Source organism: Nesoenas mayeri (genome assembly GCF_963082525.1).
Source record: "Nesoenas mayeri genome assembly, chromosome: 4".
Taxonomy (NCBI): domain Eukaryota; kingdom Metazoa; phylum Chordata; class Aves; order Columbiformes; family Columbidae; genus Nesoenas; species Nesoenas mayeri.
Window position 1 is genome coordinate 30985710 of NC_137540.1, and position 24320 is coordinate 31010029.

Consider the following 24320-nt stretch of genomic DNA (forward strand, 5'->3'; position numbering starts at 1 on the left):
AAGAATTATCTTCCAGCCTTCTTTCCCATTCCCCAGATGTATTTCATGTGCCATTTGTCATTGAAACCTCTTGGGAAAAAAAAAAGAATAATCATAAAGATGCAGATTATAACCATGCCTGATTAACTTGGCCATCACACATTACTTACAAATAGAGAATTCCAGTTCTCACCATAGCTTCTATTCACCTCTAAGCAGAGTTAAAAGACAAAGCCATATGGCTGTTTTAAAGAGAATTGTTGCCATTTTATAGGGGAAAAGTGAAATATTCTCAAAATAACCTTTAAAACCTGCAACGTGTAATTGTGTGCTTCCTGGAACCACCTTTTCTAAAACTAAGGTCTGTCATGGTTTTTTATGCCCCAGACAATTCTCCAAATGCCCAAGGAAACTGGCCTTTTGGCTGGATGGTCCTTGGTATCTTCTACAAGAGTATTCTCCAAAAGGTGATGGGACAGTGAAATTTGGTCATGTACCCAAGATGCCTAAAGGAGCACTGAAATTCTTTCAGTGAAGAAGGAGAGTGAACCCTTTTCTCCTTATTTCTTCAACAACCATCTTCTTATTCTCAACACTATTTTCCATTATGAACTAGCATAAGCACTGGAGAGCAGCCCAGACAAGGGAAGGAGTTGTTCAGGGAACCAAAGCAAACAGTCCTGCAAAATTCCCTTTACAGAAACCAGGAACAGAGCGCTCTTTTATTAAAACAAATCCCTCTTCTCTGCTTAGGAATAAGGAATCTGGAAGGCTGGCTAGGATGTGCCCTTCACAATAACTCTTTACTGCTGAGAGATGAACAGCCAAAAATCCCCAACACAACAGTGATTAATTGGTGGCATTAAAACAAACACCCACAGCAACAGGCTCTAGATACTCACATGATCCGTAATTGCCAACAACTATGCTGAACCCATCTGCCATTTATTCTCCTGCTCTACCTGTGATTTTTTTTCTTTTTTTTCAAATTTACACATAAGTATAAACTCAGTAGGGAAAATTAACATTGCAAAAAATAAATTAAACATAATGATTTACTGTTGCAAAGAAGCTGTCAAAGAAATATGCAGCTTATTCTCCTCTAGAGAGGCACATCTCTGACATGCACAGCACGTGCTGCTGACCAGAGACACATGATAAACAAAGACACATAAGCAGATTCCAGCCTCAAGTTTCAGCAGTTTAAATCCACATTTAACCAGTGGAATTGCATCATGCTCTGAGTGACTGAGCCCAAAATTTAGCTCTCAAAATAAAAAAAAAATGAGCCATATGATCCTACTTTTTAAATACCAACAACAAAAGTCATTATGCTGAGCCGTTGCTTCCAGCTCTGCCATTGATTTATTGTGCGACTTGCAAGAAATCACTCTGCCCTCCTCTGCTGAACTTGCTCCGTCTGTAAAGTGGAGACACAGCTATTTTTTTTCCCTGGAGATCAGCTTTCTGATCCAACTACCCACATGAGCACTGATAACAGCCCAAAGGAGGGAGGAAGATCCTCCCTTCTGCAGCAGCGTTGGCTTAGCTCAACTCAGGGCAATTATGAAGCTGCACCCTGAGCGTTTGGGAAAGAGACAAGATTTCTGGAAAAACACTTTTTGTTACATTTATTTCTGACCTACTGGGAGCAGGACTTTCCTCTTTCCCACACCCTAAAAGTATGCTTAGACTAAGAATAACCTGCTACTTCCTAGCTTTAAAAATCCTAAAAGCTAAATATAAAGAATAAAAATGTAACAGTAAAACAAGTGTCATCCCTCAACATTCATCCTTTCTTCTACACAGAACCCTTCCCTTTCAGATGGAGTGTCAGCAATGTTCAAAGTCTCAAACTTAAGATCTGTATTACAGCCTGTAACACTGGCTGGGTGGGCAAAAGCCTGAAATTATCCTCTGTGTGGAACAGCTGCATTGATGAGGTGATGCAGACACTGTCGGCAGACAACGCAAGACTTTTGAACAACAGCAATGAAAAACTGCATTTGAGGATGCTTGTGAGAATGAATCTGGTCCTTATGGATATTAAGTAGTCCAGTGTTTGAACTAAAGAATTAGATTTAGACTGGTTCTTTTGACACTGTTTCCCACAGCATTATCATTTGGAAACCAAGTTAGTATGAGACAGATAAGCAGCCTGTAAGTGGCCTGAGAATAAGTGGGCTCAATCTCTCTGGACAGTTTTTCAAGACTTGGCTAGAAAAAGACACCACAGGCCTGATCTAGTGTTAGCACCTTCCCACTATGACCAAGATGTTCAACTACATGACCTGCAGAGGTCCCTTCCCACCAACTTTCCCACCATTCTGTGACTTCTCAGTACAGAAGCAACAGCAACAGAAGTGTCTCTGCCCATTCAACTAAGGCACAACAGAGAAGCAGAGGTCTTGGGTAGGGTTACAAGAGCACCTCTCACTCTTTTCAATGCCCAATTCCAGTACAGTAGTCTGGATGTTAAATTTGCCTATACCACACAAAATCTGTTAAGTAGCCTAGAAAATTAGCAGTGAAATTACTTCTGAGAACAAAACAACTCAAGTTTTACACACACAAATGTCAGCAGCAATTTGTGAGGGGCTTCAAATTAGAAACCCATGCTCCAGGGATTAGGAACTAGCGAGATCTTTGCAGCAGAAGGAAGGACTCTCATATTAATTCCCATTCAGATACATAAAACTGGGATTATTAAATGACTGACTGTAATGGTTACAACATGGAAAAAATCCTGTTACTGTCTGTTTTCTCAAGACCTCAAAAGCATATTGATTTGTAAAAGCACATTGATTTAACCGTAAAGTGAGGACAGTTCCACAACATTCTCAGACCTGTGCCTTAAGACTCCCTTCATGCTCTGTTAAAGGCTTAAGATCTTAATTAAAAGGTGTCTTCCAGGCTTCACAGATGATCTGGGAAAACACATTATTAAGATATAATCAGACCATTACTGTTATATTTATTAAATACAATTCCACAAGATCAACATTACATAGTAGAGAAAACTGAAATGCAGAGAAGCTTTCACTAATGGCATTCTGCTACATAAAAAAGACCCTAACAAGATACAAAATACCATTCACAAAAATGATAGCTTTATTTATCAGATCCGCACCAAAGGGATCTGTAGCCCTTTTGATCAGCCACTTCAAGTGCTTCTTTGTAAAAGAACAAAAGAAGAGTTGTGTCTATTTGTATTGTTGACTTGATGTATTTTAAATTAAAAAGCCCAATTTAGTTTGATCAAATGAAGGTAACCAGCTGTAAAAGAACTTTAGCACATTACAATCAGCAGGCAGACTATGTACCAATAAAACCTAGAATCTATTTCTAGAAATGAACTAATTATTTTCTTTCTCCTCCCCACTTTGAGGGCAAGCTTTCACAGTAGACTCCTAGATTTTAAAAATTAAAATCTCTTGATAGACTCCAAGTGATTGATATGCTATTAAATCTCCCAATAAATTGTTGCAGTGTTTAGCTACCTTCATCCTCTCCATCTCCAAGGTAAAGGCAACTGCAATGAATTATTATATCACATTACAAGACTGTGTTTCAGTATTTTTTGATCCATAATCCTTACCCTAAAGGAAAAAAAAAAGGCATAATGAAATTAATCCAGTTCCTTCTACGAGCTTTGCTCATGTTCAGGGATTAACTGCAAATATGTGGATGCCTGAAACCTTCTCTTCTATCACTATCATATAATTTTCAGTTTGAAAACATTTAGAGGCCTAAGAATGAAGTGTCTTTTGACCTAATTGACCTGAGTTACAGCAGTGCATGACCTGAAGCTAACAGAGCAGACAATGCACGACTTGACAGTAAAATCAAGACATAGTGATAATTACAGACCACTGTTCCCAGTACAGACATATTTTTAATATTGTCTGAAATATGGCAATTGAAGGATGGTTAATATTAGGTCATGAAATAAAATGTCTTGATAAGAATTTAACATAGCAGCAATAGGTATTATTTGGATTCAGGGAACATTGGTTTTGATCTTACTAATGTACTAATATTTAACAAAAAAAAAGAGTGTAGAGTGACACATGAAAAAGATATCCACAGGCCCTGTTCTGCTACTCCGCACTTTAGATAAACTCGCTTTTGTGGCAGATGGTTGCTAATTGCCAAGAGACAAAAGACAGTATATTAATGCACATTTTGTAAGCATTATCTGTCATCTGTTTCCCTCCTATCAAACATTACCTATGATCTCTGGTTCATCCACTCCCCAAATTTCCTCCCAGCGTCATGCTAGATCCCAGTATCACCACTCAGAATAACTCCATCTTCCTGTAGCATTTCTCCTGTACTAAACATTAGATAGGCTAGTAACAAACCCAGAATATTTGTCAGAGTTCCTGATAATGCTATAAATGTTTCACCCTGCATTATCTAAATGGCATCATCTTACAATAAAAGGAACTATATTAAAGACCATTTATATACTGTTCTATCTAAAACAGATTTTCTATGCTTCTCATTGCAAATGAATTATGTCCAAGCTATGTTTTAAAATTATTCCTGTTTTATTGTATATGAGCTCTTCATCCCTTATACTGCCAAGACTCAAACACAAGCTGATCTAGAAATACACAGATACAGCAACATAGAAGAACACAGTGTAGAAAAGGACAAGACACTGCCAATCACAAGAAATATTGTTATGTGATCTTTTTATTAAGCTGATTGTGTTCCAGACTGAAATTTCACCTTACAGACCCTGAGGAGGACTTCTGGCTGGTGGTGTTTGGGCTGTTTTTTTTTTGTCTCTTCTTATGCCAGTGTTCCACACATCTGTCATTAGACTGGACAGAGTTCTGGGCAATATCTCACTGGGAATTTGTATGAAATAAAACTTCTAATTCTCTGTCTCGGAAACTTCTACGCCCACTATTTCATCTTAGGATATGTACCTTTCCTAAGGTTCATTGCATCTGTCTTCATCTGGCCAGTTAGTATCCCCACTTCGACCTCCATTATTTTATAGTAATTTTAGTGAAGAAGTTCTTGTTACTAGACACTAGACCTTGAGTCCAAGTACAAAGGCCTGTAGGGTCATTTTTGTTGCACTTTAGATGATGAGAGGGATGCTCTATTGCACTTTTAAGAGATGCATCCCACAACATGCAGCTTAAGGAAAAAGTAGACAGGATTCCTTGGAGTCATTGTATTTTGTCTTTCCCTTTTCATGAGCTGTCCCCAGAGAAGAAAGTGTCGTGACTGTAGTAGCTCATCATAAGATGGCATAAGCCATAAAACTGTCCCCAATGGAACTCACACAGCTCTAAAATGCTGCTCATGTTACAAGAGGAGCATGCTTTGTGCTTTAAGTCGTCCATACTTCACTATTAAGTTTTCCCTCAGTTCTTACAGCAAGGGGCTCTTGTCTTCAGGCAGCTGCAGCTCTTCTCCCAGAAATGATATGGTCAGACTGGGGATAAGAATCTTACCCAGCAATCTGTCACCACAGGATTACGCTTCCAGCTATAATGAGAGATGAACCACAGAGTGCAGCAGTATCAATTAGCAGAGTACATCATCTCAGTAAGGCAGGCTGCTCCTGCTCTAGCCTAGAAGCAGCAGCAAGACATGCACAAAACCCATCACCCTTTAAACAATTATTTTCTTCCTCATAGCTCATCCCAAAAAACAGAACTATCATGACACGATGGCCAGTGAGATTGAGAAGAGAGCAGAAGATACATAGATATGGTTAGAAAGCACATGCACTACTGAAAGGAATGAAACACAATTGAAAGTGGCATTTTTCTCAACATTATGAGCAACCCACATTATACTGTTAATTTGTCTGTGCTTTCCAACATGCGAATTTGGAACCTGTAACCCCAACAATGCAGGGCAGTATTTTATTGTCAGGGCTGGTCCACATTTGAAATTCCAATTCTATGGAAAAAAATCTGAAGTTTTACTTTGCTTTTGGTTCCAAATTAGAACTTCTAAAATACACTCCAGAGCAAAAGGTACCAGTGGGAAGGACCAGCCAGAAAAAATGGTAACAGCCTGAACCTGTTTCAACCTTAAATGGAACATTTTGACAAAATTAGATTTCATTTTGATAATGACTTGGATTTATTTGACGTTATTGTAATATGACATGATCGAATAAAAGTTCAAACATGTAGACTGTAACTGCATCATTTTAAGAAAAAAGCTAAGTATTTTTAATTACAAAAGGAAATACAGTGATTGATGTTTTAAGTAGATACAAGCAATCAAAAACAAAGGCAATACTCCCCTGCAACTTAAACACACTGCTGGAAACAGCTACAGGGCTGTTGCAGATATGGGAGGGAAGGGAACCGCATCTTCTTCCATCTGATCACATGGCAGACAACACATCAGCTGTGCTACTAGAAGAGCCTACAGTTCCCTCTGTTCTAGCTATAAAAACTACCCCACTGTACTGTAAAACTGTAACAAAAAAGTCAGACTGTAAAAATCAAATGAAAAGGTCATGCCATGTCAGAAGGTTGGACATGAGGGGCATCCTTTGGAAATTCTTTTCACAAAGGAGTGGGAGAGCCAGAGTTAGCTGGTCTGCTCTATCACTTCATTAAAATCCCATTAGCCACCACAGGATATGGACAGGATCCTATTCCCTGGTGGAGAATTGAGAAGGAAAGTTTGGAAATAAGGCAAAAAGAGATTAAAAAAAAAAAACACGAGAGGATAAGAAGGAGAACTACAGGATAGTCAGAAGCTTAATGGAAAATGTGGCCTTGCAAATTAATAGCTTAGAGGTTCATGGCAATTGCTGATGAAAATCCTAAATAAACATAAAATGTTTGTGTGTTTTATTTAATACCTGTTCATTTGCTTCTCTCAGTTTTGAAACACTAGGTATGATGGGATCAGAGTTAATGGAATAAATAATAAAGTTGCTATTCTTAACTGAACCAAGAATTATTTTCCTTGCTACAGAAGCAAACAGTCCAAAGAAGCAAAAGTCATGAGGGCTTTTTGTCTTAAACCACAGTTTTACCAAACCACCCTGTATGTGATACATAAAAAGCCTCTGAATTTCAAGTGCACACAATTACAGTGTAGTAAACGCTGTTAATTCCTTGGAAAATATTTCCCATAAGGAATATAAAACAATTACCTTAAACACAGAGTTATTTTGGTATTTCATTACTGTTACCAAAACAGAGAAGTAGAAGAATGGTATTTTTATTTTTCTGGCTGATTTCCTAGTTCATCCCATAAAAGGAAAAAATTAAAGAAAAAAAAAGGGAGAGAAGGGAAGAATAAATACAGAAATATGGTTCTTACCCTGAAGAGCGGCAGTCTGGTTTATTTCTTTCAGAGCGATCTGTGAGAAAGGAGGCATAGGATCAGCACAAAAGTTGGATGTTCTTTAGCAATAATCGCGCAGAAGTCTTAAAAGAACTGTGACTAGCAAAACCAAAAGCTGATTCTGGTATAAAACTATTTTTCTGCACAGAACTACACTGCTTGAGACCAAGTAAAATTACTGCAAGTTTAACGTTTGTTAAAATTCCTCTACTTAAAACACAGTGTATTTAATGTTTTGTATTAATGCTTTGGAAGCTTCCCCTCCCTTTAGCTGAAATAAATAGGACGTTAGTTTAGGGTAAAAATAAGGGAGAGGGAAGAGGAAAAAAGAAAAACCACAGATTACTCAGCGCAAAAAAATCATTCCATGAATCACGGCTGGCAGAGTTCCCCGACAGGATGGGAGAAAAATCAGCAGTTGGTTGCAGCAACATCTGCAAATACACTGAATCCAGTGCAGCCCCATCATTAACTCTTCCACTTCTGGGTGTTCTAGATCCTGAATCATTCTGTGTTTTTAGAAAACGTTTTGTTTAACCTGTGAGTATTTCAAGTGGCTTACCTGCACTAATGAGACTGACCCACAAATAAAAATTTACACAGCACAACAATATCAACTCAGATAAACTTCTTTTGTTGAACAATTTATCAGCTGCTAAAGTCATCTCACATACATTTCTAAGTTTGCTTCGTTTATTTATTTTTGAAAGTGCTGATATGCAAAGGGAGTATCAAATACTTCTCCTAAGAGTTAAGATTATCATACAAGCATTACAAAGTAATCACTGTGTTGTGTTATTAGAATTCACATATTATCAGTTATATTGTAAGTCCAGAATATCTCCTACGGCATGACTTTTGAACTACCTGAAAGAAAAAATTGAGATTTGTGTCCTCCTAAAATACATATATCCTAAAATTAGAGAGGGTTTTAATAATTTACTACAGAAAGATCCACTATGCAATTAGAAGGATATTCTTACACCTATATATAATCCCCACTGACCACGGTAATTTTGCTTCTGATTCCACCTATGTGTATTTTAAACAGAAAGCTATTTTTCTTGTGCTGGTAAACACTTTGCTGAAAAGCTTGTCTGTACAGAATAATAAGTCTTCCTAAAAAAAATTTCATACTCAGATATTGTATTTTTAACATTAAAGCTCTGCATTTGAAAGAAAATTTGTTCTCTTGATAGTACGTTTGTATAGTTTTCTCTCATGTACAGAATAAATATTTTCCTCTCAAAGTTTCATGTTCTCATTTGACTGTTCTCATTAAAGCTGTAAAAAAATTATTGCATGTTAACAGTACCCAAAGAAGTATCTAATGTTTCTTCCATCCACAGGTGCTCCTGTTGAGCTGTCATAGCCACACAGTGTATAATTTATTGTGTTCTGACTCACAGCAATCTCCATTTCATCACACCGTGTGCTACTCTGTTAGCTAGAAACAGCATGGTATAGTTCAAACCAGAGTTGCTGCAGCAGTTCAAACACACACAGAAAGGCTCCTTCCATCCTTACAGTTTGTTCATGGAACCTCCTAACCTGTGAGCACTGAAAAAAATAAGGTAGGACTTCCTACTGAAACCTGCTTGCCACCTGTTGCTTGTTGTCAGTGTTCCCTGCAATAGATGCACCCATGATCAAACAGTATTCAGACAAAACCTCCCCACTTCTAAAAAGATCATGTGAATAAGCCAGTGAGAAGGAAGAAAAGGAGTCAGAGCCCAGGTAAACATAGCATCTGGGAGCTCTCCCCTGAACCCACACCTGTTTGCAAATCCACTGCAGCCCAGCCACCGCGCTGCAACCTGCTCCTTCAGGAAGTCAATGCGATTCCCTTTTCCCTTTTGTTTTATTGAAATGTTGAAACAGGAAATATTAACTTTGTTTTTACACATTTTATTTACTGCTAAAGTTAGTGAAAGCACATCATCCACATGCATGCTGGTCTTGCTAAAGTGAACAAAGGGAAATGTAATCCTACAAGCAGGCAGTTAGTATTTTAATGTAGAAATAAAACCCGCACCTATTTAAGGTTATTGTGAACTTGATCTTTTAAATTTGATTTAGTATGAAGTGCAACAAGAGACTCAAAGAGCTGAATCTTTCAATTTAGTTCTTGAATTTTGCAATTCTATATGCTCTTTTGGCATTACATACAAGCACCAACTCAAATAATGTCACACACCTCTAGAATTCTGAAAGACCAGAAGAAATAGACAACCCTCCCTTTTTTTTTCTCCCCACAAACACATAAATATGTTGTTACATTTAAACACCCACACATGCAGATCCCATTCCTGCATTCCAAAGGCAAATCCTTGGCTTGCAAAAGATGGGTCACAAAAGTCCACGCCCACAGTTGATTGCTTTTTACTCTATACATGTTACCTCGGCAAATGAGAGATCTCTTTGTAATCTTTTCCAACAGAAATAAGCAAGAAGACCATATAGATGCAAAGACTTGAAAATCAAATCCTGCACTACAGATCTTCCTCTCTATCAAAGACATAAATTGCTATAGAACATTAATGGCCATTATGTCTTTCTAGCACAACACTGTATATCCTTTAATTCGTAACTCTGGAAGCCAAAACTGCACGTCAGATTAGAGCAAACACAGCACACCTGCATGCACAATGAAGAAACAGGGCAACCTGCACTCCAGCATGTGAAATTTACAGGAAAAAATTCCACTTCAAGTGACAGATACTACCTTCCAGACACAAGCTTCCACAGATGAGACACTGATCTCCCTTTCCTTGCATTGCTAAAGTAATACAATTCCCTACTGTCTATGTATAAATATAATAGCTGTAGTCAAACAGGTTAGGAATTCCTAAGCAGCTAATACAAACTAGGGAAGTGTATTGCTTCCTTTCAAGTTTATTTTGGCTAATGAACTGTTTGTGAAAATTAGCATAATCTCCCTAACCTGGCAGAGGAAACAGTGTAGTTTGGGCTTTGTGCTAACACAGCAGATCTGTTCTCAATTTACTGATAACTGCCCTAGATGTGGTGCGGTGCTATCACCTCTCTAATTTTCTATGGCTGATTTTTGCCAGGTAGTTCAGACAGCTCAGGTGTCACAGACATACACCACAGAGCTGGTTCTTCCACAGACAGATAAAAGCTCTTTCTACCTGTCCTTCAATCCACAATTCGCGTAGTCAGAAACGTGCAGTCTCTCAGTTCATACGAATCAACCATCCCGCAACCTCCTGCAGTCCATACTTTAAGAGATTTTCTGTTTCATACTAGTATCTACTCTTTACAAAATCTTTGCTGTCCTTACACAAATAGAGCCAGTGCAAGAGAAACACATTATCCTTGTTCAGCAGCAGGGTACAGTGCAAGAAAACAGGGAGCTGGCAGGTGGAACAGATGAGGTAGAAGAAGTCAGAGACTCCTGGCTGAGGTAGAGAAGACTGGTGCCAAGTTTTAAGCACTGCAGAAAAATTAAGGAAAACATCAGGACACAAAGATCTGTTATTCATACCACAACTGTTCTGCAAATCTAGTGTTCATTTACAAAATCGTGCTGTGTATATTTCATCAATAGCATGGACATGTTATGCCTTTTCTCAGCATTGAAAGATTGAGCAGCAGACAGAAAGGCCATGTTCTAGTTGTTTTAGAAAGGGTCACTTTTCTTTAACTGGTGATTCTTTTACCCTTCGAGCATGGGAAAATGATCTTGTTTGTTTGCTTTTAATATGATTTTTTCTTCTCAAGGAAAATATAAACATAACCATCAGGAAAAAAAATAACTGACTCAACATTATTTCAATTGGTCCACAAACTCAGAATAGTTTAAGTTTTTGCCAAAAAGACCACTAAAGCAGAAAACAATAGCTTTTAGGGCATTTACTTTTGTCTCTGGAAGACAAGCAAAGAAAAGGAAAAAGGCAACTCACACCAAACAGAGCCATTGTTTTCCTCTGTTTATTTTGCGAGCTTCTTCAAAGTATCTCGTTGCTAAGAGTGACTTAAACTGAAAAGTGTGCTCTCACTAGAAAAAAATTTAAGTATAAACATGAAATATTGTTGGAAAATGAGTGGAAAGTTAACACACATTCTGCCACTTCGAACTTTCAAAACTACTGGGGAACTTGCAATGGAACTGCCTCCCAAGGAAGGTAAGTTCCTGCTCTTAATCCCATCCCACTGCTTGGTCTCCCTTAAAAGCTGAGTTGGCTTAATGAACTGTTCATTCAGTTGAACGGACTGAAGCCAAGGGGGGACATGCCATTTCTGGGAAATTCTGTATTTTTCACCTTAGTTATGAGTCTTGAATTGAGCCACCACCAGAGGGAGCAGGCCATCACAACACTCTTGACTTGTAGAGGAACCAGCTGGCTCTTTTTAGCCTCTGATGGCAGAACAGCGGTTTCACAATGAAAAGTAGCAGGAGACGCTCATAACAATACTTCTGTAACAAGATAAACCTCTAGATAAACTAGGCAATGGGAACAGTGGGCTCTTAAGCAGTGCTGGCAACATCAAAATACAAAATATACAGAGAAGTCATATTCTCAGAATAGGCAATAGTTGAAAGAGGCTGTACAACTGCCCTGACTGGAATGCATTAGTCCCCAACGAACACACTTCTGTAAGCTCCCAGGCCTTAACAAACCTCCATGCTGAGACTGATGCAGCAGCATTACAAGGCATCATGTAGAAATGTGATGGCTCCTACCATCATTGTGGCCAAATGGTGCAACAGTCGCTGTTAGCCAATTGCATTAAATCAAGAGCCCAAAATCTCCATTTCAAATTGCCAATGTAGACAGAGCCCTCACTAAAACTAAACTGCACATTTGCTAGGGAAAGAAAAATAATCTGCATTTGTGCAGGATTTTCAATGCTAGTTGTTCTGTTTGCACCGAGATAAGCAATAACTGCCATTGACTTTGCAATCTTTTTGTCTTCCATTCTGTTAAGGCACACTGCAGCTCATGGCGACTCTTCCTCCTCTTAAGCGCTTCTTTCAGAACAACGTAAATTAATTCCACTGTATATAATTGACTATAAATTTCACTCAATTTTATTAGGAACTGCTATACAACAAACCCCATAAAACCGAACATTTATTCATGTATTTTAGTATTGTAACACCAGTGTCCCTTATCAGTTGTTTAAAAGGCAGAAGGCCTAAGGAGAGATTAATGAGAGGGTTGGAAGAAACATTTTTCATTTAGTTTATGTATAGCCTTCCCTTTATTCCAAAAGGCCATAAAAACAGGACACACTCAAAGTTTATAATTGTAAAGGCAGACAGTTTTTATACTGGCTTTAAATTCTGCAGTATGCTGCTGAATTCCAGAGCAGTACATTGCAGGGGAAAAAAAAATACAGTATAACGCCCAAATGAGATGACACTAGTCTGTCAGTTTTAATACTAAACAGTAACTGAGTCTTGTAAGCACAAAACATTCCTACAGGTTTTTATACTTGGAGTAATGCTTTTTACACCCACTCTTAAGCATGACTGATATATGGCTGGGGGAGGGGGACCCCAACACACAGCTAAGAATGCATTGAACCCCTGTGGTTGCGTATTTTACCTCAAAACCTACTGAAAACAATAAAGCTTGTGATTATTCAAAGACCATATCCTTTAGCTTGCTAAAGAGATTAACAATAGTCACCTTTAAAGCCTTTTGTGCATTTGTACAATATGTAAGTGAAAAAAGAATTTACTGGACCACAGAGGTGACATATGCCAGTGCTACATTTGCTGCCGATCTGTTTTTGTGCTGCTGAATTTCCACCCCCTCGTTTTTGCTCCTATGTTACTCCCACATGCAACAGCAGGAATGTGCATGCACCAGCGTGAACATACATGGCAGCGTAAGAGTAGGACTAATGTGGAAACAAGAGAGAAAGGAAACAGACTGTGGAAGCTCTCAGCGCTTCTCTAAAAGGTCCATGTTATAAGAACCTAGACCAAACTCAGCACCAGGAATTGGTCTTGTTCTCAGGCTGTGAATGATAAACAAAGTATATAAGCAATCAAATACATGCAGCATGTTGCCACACTTGCACCTTTTACCACACTTGTTTAAGAGGGAAATTTAGGATACATTTGTTTCTAAAGCTCATTTTCAAGAAATGAGCAACTCCTGTAAGTACAAATTCCTAAATCTTCATATAAGACATCACAGCTGATCAGTGCAATGTAGTTCTTAGATCATGTACTTCAGGTACAAGTAGACTCAGGGATCCGCAGACTGCCAGAATCACAGTGGGAGCTACTCAAGATGAGCCCCACTACTTCATATTTTTGATACTTTCATGAGGAAAAGATAAATTGACTCAACTTTTTGATAGACAAAAGATTTATAACCACAAAATACCTTCCTCTCTAGGCATTTCAGAAATGTTAGACGTACATTTCTGAAAAACATTTCTCTGATGTTGCTAGCACTACCAGTAAAAGGAAGTTATCTTTCAAGACCATGGCACTATCTTTTTGCTCCCAGATCAGAGGCTGAGCATGTCTGCAGGGGCTTTGCATATTCCTCAACTAGACAACAGAGCTCAGTCTTACAGTATGCCATAGGGTGCTGATACATAACATGCAATAAATGCAATACAGTTAGATGTGTGAATAAGCTTGTGGTTCTTACACTGTATTAACAGACCCTCTTATAAACACTGATACTCCATATGCAAGATTCAAGTGTATTCCATTATTTTTCTCCTCGGCCATTTGCCCTGCTTATGGACAAGCACATCCAGCACCAAAAGGGCCTCCAGCTTTGAGCACCTATGCTAAGTACACTTACCCATCACAAGATGCTCCTTACCATACTAATTAGGGGCACACTCCATGCCTGGAGACCTAAGATATACACAGAAAAGCACTGCTGCTGAGTGTGATGGTGACAATCATGACAAAAAGCTTTCTAAAAGTAATATAAAAAGCACCATTTACTTTAAGTTTTCTACAGGGCATTTGTCTCGTTTGTTTTGGATTTTTTTCAGTTGAATGGAAGTTTCCTAAACTTGTGCGTTCTGGCCACAGGCAGGGTAATTTGAGGCTATGACTGCAGGGGATATTACTTCCACCATTTAAACAATTTCCTTTGACCTACACAGTACAAAACCATGTGTTGTAGAAACAGCCTTTGTAGTATACATTTCAGATAATCATTTACCATTTTTGAGAAATCCCACCCTACCTTATTACTTTCAAAAGCCAGAACCTCCATCTACTATGCTATATAATAAGAATGTTTATTCTTGGATGTAAAACACTTCGCAAATTTTCTCCTTCCCACTCTCTTCGCCAACCCAACAATCCTGTCCCATTGCAGAATAAAAAGTTTTCTGAATTTGCTTATCCAAAACAATATGTTTTTACTGTTGAGATGGCAAACCTCAACAACAAATGCCTCCAGCGTAATCTTATGCATTATGCACGTGGAAGTTAAATCTTATTTATATGGGTGAGACATGGATTCACAATTAAGTGTTGAATAACAATTCAGCAGAAGATATTTCTACTTCTGTATCATAGGAAACTAATTCAGCTTTAAAACATACAAGAAAAAATCCTTTCTAGATTATTTCATTTTATGAAGCCAGTGACAGCAATAGAGACAACGGTGCTTCCAGTTTAGGAATTAGACATTATGATGAGTGCAACTAAGTGCATAGGTCTGCACTTGGGGAGGAATTTTGAGACTAGGGGGATGAAACGACACAGAGAAAAAGAAAATAACTTATTAAAAGATTGTAACACGCTCAACCATAAAAGAACAAGCTCTATAAAACTAGAAGAAACATAGCAGGCAAATAACAATATTTACTTCTCTTAAGATACCGCTGAAATACTCAATAGCTTGTTTTTGGAATATTTTGTGGTCCCTTGTCACTATTTATGATAAAAGAATCATCAAATTGTTCACCCAGTCCACATAAAGGCACCTAACAAGAGAACATTCTTAAACCTTAACTGTTTTTTGCAAGTACTGATTTTCTGCAGAAATGCATTTGAAATTAGCCTGTTAACAAAATATTTTCCTCCAGTGACATTGGTAATTCTGTCCAACAGTAACACAGAAATAAAAAATTCTGATAAGGGAATGTAGCAATTGCTTCTCACATGCACAACAACATGGATCATTCCCAAAAAGGTCTCTTGTGCTTTACGATAAAATAAAGATTACAAGATCTAGAAACATCATAAAAGGGATTAATTCAAAGGTGTAAAAAGTTGATTTAATGATGTATGTTGTAAATGTAAATGATGTATGATGTAAATTGTTTCAACCTGAGATAACCCTCATCCATTAGCTTTGAGCACACACTTGAAAGCTGTGCAACTCCAGGCTAGTATTCCACAAAACAGGAAGCCCAGCACTTGTTTATTCTTGAAACATGTCATATTTTAATGCATATCATTTGATAATGTAGAGACCAGCATCCAAAATTAATTTTTTTAACACGTGAGTCACTTGGCATTCTGAAGACATTTTACTGAGGTGTGAGATGAGTTTATCCACATCTATGCAAAACTAAGTGTTAAACATCTACCAAATTCCCTTTAAGGTACCTCAGGCTCCTTTGTTACTGGTGTAATGTGTGCGTACATCTGTATACATGTCACCTTTGGTACTTGAGGACCATCCTGACCAGAAGTCACTATGTACAGCTGGATTCCTTGCACTGTGATTTCACCTCCTGCAGAAGACCTGTCTGTGCACTAAATCTGGCCGCTCTGTAGCCACGTCTTTCACATCCATGGGAAAATGAAGCTGTGCAGACTCACATGACCAACACTGTATTAGGATCTTACTACAGCTTGAGACAGGAGTTTGAAATGAAAGGCCAATTTGAACAGTGGGAGCACTGGTTAATCAGCAAGGGTGCCAAAGAGCAGAGGATTTCTGAGGAAGCCCCACAGGTCCTCAGTGACTGTGACAAGGACTGAAAGATGCAGCCACTGGACAACAGTGCCATTACCTTCCTAACACAGATCCACTTGCCCAGCCAATGGGGGACATACAGGTATCCTCTCAAGCTCCAAAACACAAGAAGATAACAATGTTTTATTAAAAAAAAAAAAAAAAGACAGGAAGAAAAAAGAGTGGGACAATAAGAAAACAGCAGGCCACAGAACAGAAAGAGCACCTGCTGTGATGAAAGAGAGGCAGCCAACCCTTCCAGAGCACCAGGCTCCAATACCACTTTGTGAGAACTTCAGGCATGCTCAGCAAAAATATTACTGTTCACAACACACAGCTTGGTGTATTAATTTTTAAAAACTGAAAACATTATTTAATCCAGCACAATTTACAAAACACATACAAATCATAATAAAAATACTGTAGTTTCTCTGTATATAAAATGAAAGCTCTAAGTCACAATTCTAAGAAATGCCTCATAAACAACCAGTCATATTCGATTCATACACCTTTCATTCTTCACATGTGGTCCTTGTACTTTAGACAAAAGTTGACAGCACCAATCTCTGGGCTCCTGTGAAATGACAGTATTTCACAGAGCTTTCTCATCTGTTTTTCCACGTTTAACAATTGTACTTCCTCCTTGCACCACTACGTCAAAAAATGCAAAACAGAAAAATCAGCTTTTATAAAAGTATTTTTAAAGTTGCTTCTAGCCTTGACACCAGGCTAGTGCATCTTGTCGTCAGTCTTCTAAATGTAAATTCCATCCATTCAGTTGCTATTCATGGTAACATAAAGCAGTTTCCCTACTGTGCAATGAGAAGCTTCAAAAACCATAAAGCAACTTCAAATGACCAAGCAAAAGGATGGCAAAGCCATAAGCATCCAGAAGCCCTCAAAAGAAAGGAAGATGCTGTGTTTACCACAGATAAACACAGTGTTCCTGGGCATTCTGGTAACGCCAGAGCTCTTCAGTACTTTGGAGAAATACCTTTCCTCCCATGCACTCCCAGACCTCTTCTCTTCCCACTCCTGTGCACACGCCAAAAAGGCCTACAGGTCATGTCAGAGGCATCCAGCCTCTGCAAATACACTAATAAGTACTTCTACGTCGCTACTGTGCCAAGAGTAAAATACCATAATGACGGACCTCAGTTAAATAGTTCTTGATAATGGATCCACCAACATCAAGCTAGTGGAGACCAATTAGAGAAATGTAGTGTGCCTAATGTCACAGAAGCAGCTACCATGCATTTCCCAGGGATTATGTTGGTGATCTATGAAAAGCTTTGCACACCAGCATGGAAAAATAGATTTTGTCATCATGAAGTTATGCCCATGAAGTGCGCCAGGTGAGGTCTGCAGCGTTATCCCATCTCATCGTTCAGTGATACCTGTCCCACGCTGGTAGTGACGCTCTTTCAAGCACTGTCTTGAACTGCTTAAATAATGGACATGGTAGACTACAGCAGGTGTCCCACCCTCAGGAACTCCGTTCTCAGGTGAACTTCACCATTCCAGTCTGGAGGTCACTTTGTGTTTCTTCATACATACTTACAACAGTTGACAAGCTTATGACAACTGACACAAGCTTGCAGCATTTGCTATCAGATTAACTGTGGCACCTGACAATGTCGTTTTCAAAGTACTAGGTTGAAGGAGAGAGATTTTTTTCCGAAACTTTTACTTTGATCCCAAGTCTCACATTTCTATTAGTTTCTGGGCCCTAGATTTACAGTGTAGACAGTCATAAAACGAATACAGCACGCTGATGGAGCAATTTATTATGAGAAAGTTATCAAAATGCTGAGCTTGTTTCCAGGCGTTTATGTCCCATCGCTTCAACAGGATGAGCCAACAGTATTTTAATCATTAATAACATCACGCTGCACAGTTCACTCAAAAATCCTTGTAAATGATTTAACACAGATGTGCGCAACCTGAATCAATTTTCATGTGCAGATCTGTGATAGTGAGTGGTCAGGTTTTAATGCAAGACAGAGTGCACGATGAATACAAATTTATCATCTTAAGAAAACAACTGATACTAATTGCAGCTTACCTCTTACAAATAGAATCAAAATGTTATAGCTGAAGAAAAACATCTAACAGCTTGTTTAATACATACAATATTCTGTCTAGAAGAAAAATGCATCAGAAACCCCTTTGTAGGAAACAGTGCTTGAAAATTTACCTACAATTTTAAGAGTGTATATCATCATGCTCAAAACCATATTAAAAAAGCAAAATATAGATAAGAAGTTTCTCATCATAATCCAAGAACTAGTGAATATACAATAAAAATACCAACCAGTATGTAAAAGGTAGTAACTGATTTTATATAATGGATAATTGTTCTCTTTACCACCATGTAAGATTTGAAGGTCAAAAGGGTAAGTGGATTACAAAAAGGAATTGAATCCATGAAAGATGAATCCACTGGCAAGTAATTAGCAGGGTTTTTCAAATGCAACCTTCAAGAAGTTGCTAAGACTGACTGCAGAGGGGAAGGAACCTCTCTTGGATGTAAAAACTGTACCCTAGGAGATGTTTCTTGCACACTTTCCTGAAGACACTTGTAGGCAAACGTAAGAAATGGGTTAGCTGAGAAGATGAACTAGTCTGATCTTGTCTTATCTAGTATCATGTTCCTAAGGACATGAAAATTATAAAATTCTTGTTCCATGCTTTTTTCAGTTTGCACAATGAGGCACACATAGGCTACTATCACAGTTCTGAAAGGCTGAAGCAGTACACCTATTAGTTATAGGAGTGATAATGTCAGTCATTTGAAATCTTCTGCATGTTGTGACCCAATCACATTTTCTCCAAAACCTCAACAAGCTGACTGAGGTGGTGACTCACACACTAAATAAACACAACAACTTCTTACAAAGCTTGAGGGGAAAAAAAGGCAGTAGGGAAGAAAAATAACAGTGAGATCTGTTGCATACTTTTACTACGGTGTAAACATTTTCAGCCTTGCTTTCATCCAGCCCTTCGAGCTGGACCCAAGAACAGCTACATACAAGATAGAAAGCAGGTATAGATTTGTTTCGTAACACATGCAAGACTTCATAAACCAACTAAGTTGATATTTGAAACATCTTGCTTAGAATTCCATTAAATATTGTAAGAAGATTCTAAATTCTCAAGTCAGAATGTCAAATTGATATTTTTAGAATAATAGATGCAATCCATATAAGTTTCTGCTGATTTACCATACCACCTGAAGCAGTTAGTGTAACACAGCACTACATCAGACAGTCAATTTAAAAATATCGATGACCATAAAATCCTGTGTTTTTCAAAATTCATACAACGCTGAGGGAAAAAAAGGAAGTTTTCCTGCTGTGTGCTATCAACCACTAAATCTATGCTTTCCTCCAAAACTTATTTTTGTCCTTCACTGAAAGGAAGGATGCTTGCCAAACATAAACCACAGATAAACAGATGACATTAATACACTGTCTTCTCAAGTCTGCTGTTGGAATGCTTCAGTAACTTTGGTGCATGCTGTTTTCCAAGTGAAGAGAAAAATCTTGGCCAGCAATGAAGCCAGTGCTTCCACTCCATTTTGTACAGTTTCAGAACCTGAATAAGTGAGGCAGGATGACACAATGAGAAGGCTGAAGGGGCTGGACTTCTGGAGGTAAAGCAGCTATGTAACAGCACCATGCAGCTACTTGAAGGGTAGCAACAAAGATCCCAAGTGCAAACTCTTCCTGGTGTAAGTGAGCAACATTACAATGGTCAAGGGTTACAACTGTGGCTTGGGAGGTTCAGGCTGAACGTGAGGAAAAATTCTTTCACTAGGAAGTAGTGCAGCACTGGAGCAGGTTACCTGCAGAGGCAATAAATCCTGCTCTTTTGGGAGACTTTTCAAGACACAGCTGGACAAAGCCTTGGCTGGATGGATCCAGCCTTGGAAACAGTTCTGCTTCAAGCAGGAGGCTGGATGAGGTGACCCCGTAGCTCCCTTCCAGACAACATTTCCATAGCCAAAACCACAAAAGCGTCAAACCAACAATCCAATGGCCTCAAACACGAAATCATCAAAACAAAGAAACTGAACTATGCTAAATGTAAAGTACTGTATATAACTATAGATAATCAGCATCAACAGAAGAAGTTATGTCTAGCTTTAAGTGCTATCAAAATAAAATTTGATTTCATACTGTACATATTGTAAGAGAGACTTATTGAAAGAACACACATAGAACTACGTCAGTTCTTAATGGAGTGTCAACACCACTTCTCTGTTGTTTCAAGATTTTAAATTAAGGCTATACGGTCAAAAGCAAATATTAACAAATTTATTTACAAATTAATATTTGTTTTTAAGTTTTTTCCATCTGTAAATAACAAACGCTATGGTAAAAGCTTGTTGCAAAGAGGTTATGACTCATTCTGCCCTTTGCGTTTATCACCATTCTTTATACAACAACCCAGATTTATTATTTGTTACCTTGACAGGAAATGATTGCTTGCAACACAGTTAACAACAAGGTCTTCAGGTAATCATAATTCAATGGGTTATTTTCTTTGGCTACAAACTCACCACTCCCTAGGCAATGATACATTTTTGTGTCTGGCTTTGGCTATAAGCTAAACAAAGATCATTCATTTCATCACTTAATAATTATTATTATTATCTGTCCTTCTAGAGCTTCCTTGGCTAGGGAGTCCCCTTATTGACTATCAGATGTCACTTTCCTTAGAGCAGCCTTCATTTTTAGCAGCCTGTTTCTTTAGACAATATACATTTCTGTGGTTCAGTCTATACTCTTGGTCAATTAACTGCAAACTTTTTTTTTTTTCTTGACACTGACAGTACACTTGAATGTCAAGATATGTTCGTGAATTTCCATGTATAGGCTACATTATTTAACTTCCACAAAAAACCTGAGTTATTATCTTACATTTACCTCAAGCAAGCTAAATTCAAATACTATGAAATTTACTGGAAATGTGTACAGTAACTTCAATGGGCTACGGAAAAGGCCTAATCAGATAATCTTTTTAATACTTACATGATACAACATATTAGCACCAGTTAAGAGATTATTACAGAGGAATTACGTTATTTGTGCTCTTTGTATTTTAAGCGTTTTACTGTGGTGGTGCCTCAAGCAATTATTAAAACTGAAGCTCTTTAGCCTGCATTGGGACTACAAAAACAAAACAGACTGAATCTCAGGAGAAAGAGGGAAGAGACACCCAGCTGGCAATCAGTTCTACCACTTCTGGAACTTGTGAGTCAATGGATTAAATAAATAAAACAAATAGCCATTCCCACTCCCCCAACTCTCCTCCCAGGCCCCTTTTTAAGGGGGAACTGACCAGCAGATCATAGGTAGACTTATACATTTATTCAAGACAGTTGATCAGCTCTATTGGGATTTTTTTTTTCTTCTCTAAATAAGAGACAATAAACAGGTACTCTCACTATTGACAAGCGGAACAAATTCCACATCAGCACTGAAGGACGCAGGCATGCAGACAAAGAAGTTTCCAGCTGAAAAATGCTGACTTCGGTAACACACAAATCTTTCGACTTCTTAAATATAAATACAAGATTTAGTGAAGATCTGAAGAACACAGTGACTATTAATAAGTCTTGCAGTCACCTTTTTCCTAATCATGCTTTCTCTTGGGGAGTACTAAGGTTGAGCTGTTCATGTTACGTATGATCCAGTGAACACTGAAGGACATCATCACTTCATCCAACTTAAGAATTCCATGAAGAATCTCAGACCATCTTATACTTTCCTTCTTAAGGCCAAACACATATTTTGCATTAAGATGTGAACAACTGCTCAGCATTCTTCTTTCCAATTCTTAATTTATCTGTAAAAAGTCTACGATGCCTGCAAATTACTGTTCACAGAATTTCATCAGATACACTACACAAATATACCCCCATAACCACCCAACATGTTGAGCAGTGAAATATTCAGCCTTAATTTGTTATATTGGACACAGCTCATTGTTCTCAGCTTCTGAAACAAGTCAGTGCCAGTTTGATGTGGAAGTTTTGGGAGTGTAAAGAATTGATCCAACTCTGAACTAGATCTTGTTTTGGCAAAAAAAAAAAAAAAAAAATCCCAAAGCACTCAGTCAATCAATGAACCAAAAATAGATTATTTCACCCATAATCTAAAATTACCCACAAGAGTCAAAAAAGTTCCAGAAAGCATCTGGAATTCTACGGAAAAACAGGATATGAAAAACAAAAATACCCAAACACCAAACAACCAAAAAAACCCACAGTGATGTTTCAGTCAGCATAGCAAAACTCGTGTGCAAAATTTACAGCCTCTGTGTGGGAACAAACCACTGACAAGCATTTGCGATAAGTAAAACAGAGCAATTTAAATTAAGTCAAAGCCTTTCCTTGTATTATTGACCGTCTGTACTTTTAACCACACATTAAAGTACAAATCACAATAGCTCTTCATTATGAACTCCAATAAATTTCGTTATTGACTTTTATACTTGGCAATTTTATTTTAAATAAGGAAACATCTGCCACATCCACGATGGGCTATTTTTTCTCAAGGAACACTGACCAGAATTCAAATACAGATACCAAATATGTTAACAATTTATTGTGCACTTTAGATAACATCAGAATACTGAGATTCTCCCTCAGCCCTAATGCGGCGGCAAAGACACACAACAAACCAATGCAGTTCGTGACTAAGATTTACTATATTCACTAAAAAACTTCCTGCAAATCCACTTATTTTAGTCAGCAGTCACAGAATCAAAAGCTAGTCAAAATAGGAAAGCATGCCAGATTAAGTTCCAAAGTTAGACTGGAGAATGTCTGTAAGTCTTTGGGGAAATAGGATTTTAGTTTGTTTTTTGTTGGTTGTGTTTATGGTTTGTTGGGGGTTTTTTGTTTCTACTTTATTAAAAACAAACCAAATAAAAATACATCATAAACCAAAAACTCCAGTAAAAATCCAGTGTTCTTTATTACTTCCCAGAGCAATAACATGATAGAAATATGCAACAAGTGGGGTAGAAATCAATCACATTATTTTACTTATTAACATTGCAGTAAAAAAAACCAACAAGGCTGGCTGGCTTCCTTTCCCACAGCAGGTGACTAGCTGATTCAGTTTAAAAAACCTATGCAGCTACTTTCATTCTTCTCAGTTTTTAAAGAATGTGTCCTAGTTCTCCTACCTAGTACTTAAAAAACTATACATATAAAAAAACCCCCAATCAATCGGTATTTTCTCAAAGGGAAAATCTTTTAATCAGAAAAGTCTCAAACTGCTCTACTTAATATCTTCTCCCAGTTTTTCCAGAACATGCTAATAAAAAGCTTTCTTGAATACAGAGAAGACAATTCCATCATGATGACATGTAGTGGGGTAAGAACAGGCAGACAAGTCAGCTGAGATGTGACTGCTCCATGAACAAGGATGGTTCTGCCGATTTCATCTGCTCATGTTCCCAAGTTTTCATTCCCTGTTTTAACATCAGCTCTGGCACTTGTCTAGTGCTTAAGCAAGCCTCTTCAGCTCATTAAACCGTCAAAAAAGCCCCTCAGTCCAATCCAGCAAAAAACATCAGCCAAACAAACAAGCCCCCAACCAACCAAATAGAAAACCCCACATGAATGAATCTCTAACAGCTTGCAGGCTGCAGTTTCACAGCAACCTAATTCCTGGCTGGCATGGTCTCTTACCTCCCTCCCGCTGCATGTTCCTCCTCTTTCTCTTGTGCCAGCTTCAACATTCACTAGAACCTGTACAAAACCATTCCAGCGAGCTGAATCAGCAAGCTCCTATCCACTAAAGAGAAAAAGAAAAATAGCTCTCTACTTGACCAACGTACCAGAACAGGTTGGTGCAGGTTCCAGCAAGTGCAAGGGCTCCAAGACAGGCCTCAGCAGCCACTGGGTAGATCAGCCCAGGCTGCCACCAAACCACAGCTTTGGTCCCTTCACTCACCAAGAGGCTGGACAAGTAGCAGAGCTGGCATATGGGAGAGAACAGAAGTTCACCTCCATGAAAGAGACCACACCCCTAGCAGCAGCAAGCTGTTGGATGA

The 24320-nt window shown here is 38.2% G+C and overlaps 1 protein-coding gene across 1 annotated transcript in view; it reads right to left on the minus strand.

Moving 5' to 3' along the window:
- Nucleotides 1–24320, minus strand: part of SH3D19 (SH3 domain containing 19) — a gene marked incomplete at both ends in the record, with an annotated part of 79742 nt that overhangs the window by 53264 nt on the left and 2158 nt on the right. Inside the window, one exon of the mRNA XM_080343806.1 lies at nucleotides 7300–7339. Coding sequence (XP_080199932.1) covers nucleotides 7300–7339 — 40 coding nt within the window. The remainder of the gene's footprint in view (nucleotides 1–7299; nucleotides 7340–24320) is intronic.